The sequence below is a fragment of the Agrilus planipennis genome, unplaced genomic scaffold (genome assembly GCF_000699045.2).
Source record: "Agrilus planipennis isolate EAB-ADULT unplaced genomic scaffold, Apla_2.0 scaffold144, whole genome shotgun sequence".
NCBI lineage: Eukaryota > Metazoa > Arthropoda > Insecta > Coleoptera > Buprestidae > Agrilus > Agrilus planipennis.
Genome location: NW_020438905.1, coordinates 237263 through 242660, shown reverse-complemented (window position 1 = coordinate 242660; position 5398 = coordinate 237263). Strand labels below are relative to the sequence as shown.

At 38.1% G+C, this 5398-nt stretch overlaps 1 protein-coding gene across 1 annotated transcript; it reads right to left on the bottom strand.

The window, feature by feature from the left end:
* Nucleotides 1-846: 846 nt before the first annotated feature.
* LOC112904103 (tigger transposable element-derived protein 4-like) lies at nt 847-2326 on the bottom strand. Its single transcript, XM_025973355.1, has 2 exons — nt 1413-2326; nt 847-1348 (listed from the first exon to the last, which is right to left on the bottom strand). Exons 1-2 carry the CDS (start codon nt 2324-2326, stop codon nt 847-849), a joined length of 1416 nt encoding a protein of 471 aa, XP_025829140.1.
* Between the last annotated feature and the right edge of the window lie 3072 nt (nt 2327-5398).

The window sequence follows — 5398 nt, the reverse complement described above, 5'->3', positions numbered from 1 at the left end:
AATGTTTATGTTTTGCACCCGTACAGCGCCGCGCTCCAAATATACACTTATAACGATATTTTTCGAATTTCTAAATTAATTGTTTGCGTGAACAGAAGTGACTTCTTTTTATTGAAGGCATCTGAACCCTGTGCTATGCTCTGTTTTTCATTTCTACTGCTTTTTATTACTATCATGAACTTTTGGAAGTAATGTTTTTTCTAACAACCCTAAAAAGAAGCAGTTTTTTCGATGCTACAGTCAGAAAAGTTTATGTATTTGTGTAGATGATGATTAACTCAACTTGGAAATTTTTTGGTTACAAAAAGGGAAAACGTCTAGAATAATCCACTGTGGTCATGCTCTTTTTTCCTGGAAAAAATAACTTGAGTACGTACTTTTATTTTCATTAGTGCTAGTAAATGACAAGGGCAGTAGTATATACTAAAAACATTAAACATTGAAGTTGAAATAAGTTCAAAGGGGAACGGGTTGGTTGTACAAAGGACGGGTCCTTTTCTCCTCTGCATTTTGTCTCATGAAAGCTTTGTGATGTAAAACTTAAAAAGAGAACGACCTGTTTTATTATTTCGTATGAGAATAGTTGAAGATGTATTTTAAAGCGGATGTACATGACAAGGAACCCGTGAATGTACGTATGTTATATAGTACAGTAGACTCTCTATATAACGATTCTCAAGGGACCGGATGTTTTCATCGTTATAGAGAGAGATCGTTATATAGAGAGAAATATTTTTTTAATCAAGTAATGCTTTAAAATAAAAGACCGTACTATGAACAATGAAAAAGCACAATGATAAAAAAGATAAATTGATATAAAAAATCACAAATAAAATTACATAATGCTTAATTAAAGAAGTCTTTCAATGTTGTTTGCTTTTTTTTGGTCTTCCAAAGCATAGACCTCACTTTATCTTCAAGACGCGAAGCATCCTCTGACGCAGTTGGCTCTTCTTCATGGTGAGCAAAGAATTTGCGGAGCACCTTAGCAGCCTCCAGGGCTTGTAGAGGGGTTGGGACTGGTTCCGGCTCTGGATCAATTTCCTCTTGCTCACTATCTTCGTCATCAACAACAACACGAACAGCATTCAGAATGTCCTCGTCTGAAACTCCTGCTGCTGTAGCCACTGTCTCGTCTATGTTTTCGTAATCCTGTAACTCCTCTGGCGTATAAGTTGTTGGAAGTTCCAACTGTTGGGCCCAAATAACTAGAGACAAGTCGTCTTCGTCTTCTGTTGGTACTGGGTCTTCCAGCCATCCTGTGTGCCTGAATGAGTGCTTTATTGTCTTCTCTGTCACCTCAGCCCATGCTCTGCTGATAATTTGTACAGCATCTAGGATAGTTGGCCTAAAATGTCCATTTGACTCCACCAGTTCCATTAGAAGTCTTCGCCTGTAATGACTTTTTAGACTTTTTATGACACTCTGGTCCATAGGCCTCTGTTGTGTTGGCTGGTAAAAATCCAAGTTCTATGTTCTGGAGATTGGGTATTGCAGGGTGAGCAGGGCAGTTGTCAACCAAGAGTAAAATTTTCTTGCCCTTCAACTCACAATCCCATTTTCGAATCTCTTCTTCAAAAATTTGAGACGTCATCCAAGCACTCTTATTTGCTTGGTAATTAACAGGCAGACGCTTAACATTTTTGAAGCAACGTGGATTCTTAGACTTGCCAATCACCAGAAGTTTTCTTTTTACTGAACCTGTCATGTTAGCTGCCACCAAAATTGTGATCCTTTCTTTTGATAATTTCCCTCCGATACATTTTTCTGACTTGAATTTCAAAGTTTTGTTTGGTGTCATCTTGTAAAATAATCCAGTTTCGTCAGCGTTAAAAATATCTTCTGGCGAATATCGAGCTGTCATACCAGGCCACACTTTTTGCAGCCAGTCGTCTGTAATGTTTTTGTCGACGTCACGAGCCTCTCCACTAATCTGCCCGTAATTTATGTTGTGACGCTGCTTCCACTTACTCAGCCAACCTTCAGATGCCTTAAAGTTAGCGATGCCAAGCTCCGTAGCATAAAATTCCGCCTTTGCTTTGATTACAGGTCCAGACAGTGGAATGTGGTTGTTACGCTGTTGTTTAAACCACTGTAGAATAGCGCGATCTAAATCGTCATACTGAGGTTTACGAATCTTTTTCTTGGTTCCCATTTCTATTCCCGCATCAAGCCACTTTTTCCTATCCTTCCAAATTGTAGCCACAGTCGACTGGGAAATCCCCGTACGTCGAACAACATCTGTTTGTTTTTCGCCATTTTCTATTGATTTGATGAAAGAAATCTTTTCTTCGACAGTGAGCACCTTACGCTTTGTTGGAAGCATTTCAATTGTACACACACAAAAGTTCAATTTACTGTAAACACGCAACACTAAAACAATTGATAGAGGCGGTAGGCGCTCAATGCCACACGTCACTATGGCCTAAAACGGGAAACAAAAGACGTTGAGTATTGAACTGATCGTTGGGCGAGTTAAGTTGAAAATAAACACCCGCTCATTATTTTAAAATTGACATGTAAACAAACACAATTGTTCTGAAAACATCGTTATAGAGAGAGCGATATCGTTATACAGAGAGTAAATTACATTGTTCTTATGTTAGACCAAACATCGGTGTTAAAGTACATCGTTATAGGGGAATTATCGTTATAGGGAGAATCGTTATAGAGAGAGACTACTGTATTTGAAAATTATTGGCATACAACTATGGGCATATGTATCGATCGTCTCAAAAATTGCGTACCAATTACCGAATAAGAGATTATTTAGGAAGGAAGGAAATTTGAAGATACATAAAATGTCAAAGAAAACCAAAGCATGGTGTCTAAATAAAAAAAAACCACGTGCTAAAGCCACGAGGCTTGATAAATAGGTATAATTGAATATTGTAATTTATTTTCCAGAAAAACGAAGCAGACTACCTAAATGGAAAACATTTTTTTATAACGAGTTTCGGTGTTCGCGTTCTTAAAAAACTCTTCTGAGGGAAATGAAATTCTACTAACAGAGAAATCAAAACACATAATAGCAGTTAGCACTTTGAACAGCTGCTTCTATTTATTTTCTATATAATTATTATTGTTGAATTTCGTTTACGAAACGGGGAAAGTCCCAGAGGATTATAAACGGAACGTGGTAGTAACGATACCTAAAAAGAGAGATGCGGATAGGTGCATGACATTTAGAATAATTAACTTACCTAATGCGTCAAAAATTAAAAACTAGAATTGTACACAGAAGGATGGAAAAAAGGGCGGAAGAACTATTAAGGGAAGATCAATTTGAGTATAAAAGAGATAGAGGAACCCGGGAGGCCATTTTAGCTTTACGGGTAACAATAGAGAAAACGATAGAAAAGGGAATGAGTGCACTCATTCCCTTTTCTATCGCATGCGTATTTAGGATTTACAGATTTGAATAACGCTTTTGATTATGTTAAATGGGACACGATATTAAATATACTTAAAAATTTAGGGATAAGTTACAGAGCTGTAAGTTTGTATAAAGAGCAACAGGCAGTTGATACAGCAGTATTAGCATCTAGCAAAGAGGAGTTAGAGACAGCTTTAAATAAAATGGAATTGGTATTGAAGAAGTGGCTGATTTTAGGTATCTAGGAAGTCAGATATGTCAGGACGGAAGGAGTAGTAGGGATATAAAGCAGAGGATAGCGCAGGGTAGAGTCGCCTTCGATAAAAAAAGTCACTTCTATTCTCGCGAACGGTTAATTTAGAAGATTGTTAAAGTTGTATGTTTGGAGAGCGGCACTGTACGGGTGCGAAAGATGGACGGTGAGCGCGGCGGAAAGAAAAAGTTAAAAGAGTTAGAAATGTGACGTTACAGGCAAATGATGAGGATATCGAGGATAAAGAAGGTAAGAAATGAAGAGGTATTAGAAACAATAGGAGAACAGAGGACTCTGTGGAAATCAATAAGGAATAGACATGAAGGGCGAGTTAGACACATATTAGAGGCAGAAACAGGAGTTAGGAGGAGTAGAGGTAGACCTAGATTAGATTATTATTCACAAATAGTTAAGGATGTGGCATGTTCTAGTTTTAGGGAAAAGCGAAGATTAGCTCAGAATAAGAAAGAGTGGACATGCGTGTCTAACCAGTCTTAGGACTGACGACCTTATGATGATGATTTCGTTTAATCAAATATATAACAAAACTACCAGAGAAAACGGACAAGAAAAAGATTAATTTTAATTACCAATAAGAAACAACACTAAATGTAACTTACAATTTACAAAAAACAAAACCAACCCTTCTACTCTCAGAACAATTTAAATCATGGCTTGTAATACACGGCATACTGAGGCTCAGGATAATGGTACTTTTGTCATTATCCTGTTATCAATCCCTTTTTGACGATTGAACCCTGAGGTTGACGAATTGATGCCTTTTTAGATTGTCCGCTAATGTTACTTTATTCACCAACAAAATTAAAGTTGATTTGAGATTCATGTTTATTAGTAGTAGATAAATAATTGATTATCAGTCAATTTTTTATTTAATCAACGACTTATTTACAGTCTGGATTGGTCATTAATCTTGTTGAGCTTTTTATTTTATTAATGATGGCGATTTTGCAATTGAGTGACGGATAAAGCGATGATCCGATATTGGAAGAAACGCGATCATTAATATTGTCCCTCACGATTACTCTCAAAGTTGAAATTCATATTAGGGTGCAAAATAAGATGAGAAAGCATATCCTACAACAATGCCATCATCGGTCGGTTGATTTCGTCGTAAACAAATTATTTTACAGTAAAAGACGACTTGCAAAATTCAGTCATTAAACTGAGTTGTCATACCATATTAAATGACGAAAACACGACCGCCGGAAAATGTACTGAGATCAAGAAAAAGCAAATTTCCTTTACACAATCAGAAGATCTTTAAAAATTCAATATTTATTGACGTGACAACGTCTTATAATTCGATGGAGCCGACTGTACGCACGAAAAAACATGACTCATGCGGCGTTACCTCGCTGTGAGGAGTTCCATTTAAGGCTTGAAGTGCAAGCGAGAGAGCGGAACGAGCGACAAAGAGGCACAATCGGCCTCCGCGTTCGGCAGCGTTCGACATCTGTCTCTCTCCTACTTGAGTGAGCGAAGCGTCCGCGTGGACAGCTGCTATACAGTAATACATTTCCATTTACCTCTTTACGTCTTATAATTCGATGGAGCCGACTGTACGCACGAAAAAACATGACTCATGCGGCGTTACCTCGCTCTGAGGCATTCCATTTAAGGCTTAAAGTGCAAGCGAGAGAGCGGAACGAGCGACAAAGAGGCACAATCGGCCTCCGCGTTCGGCAGCGTTCGACATCTGTCTCTCTCCTACTTGAGTGAGCGATGCGTCCGCGTGGACAGCTGCTATA

Bases quoted from the DNA above. Each gene is read 5' to 3' on its own strand.
- LOC112904103 (XM_025973355.1), bottom strand. From the start codon at position 2,326: ATGCTTCCAACAAAGCGTAAGGTGCTCACTGTCGAAGAAAAGATTTCT. The intron at 1,349-1,412 runs GTCTAAAAAGTC...TGGACATTTTAG, and splicing joins GGACCAGAGTGTCATAAAAA to GCCAACTATCCTAGATGCTG.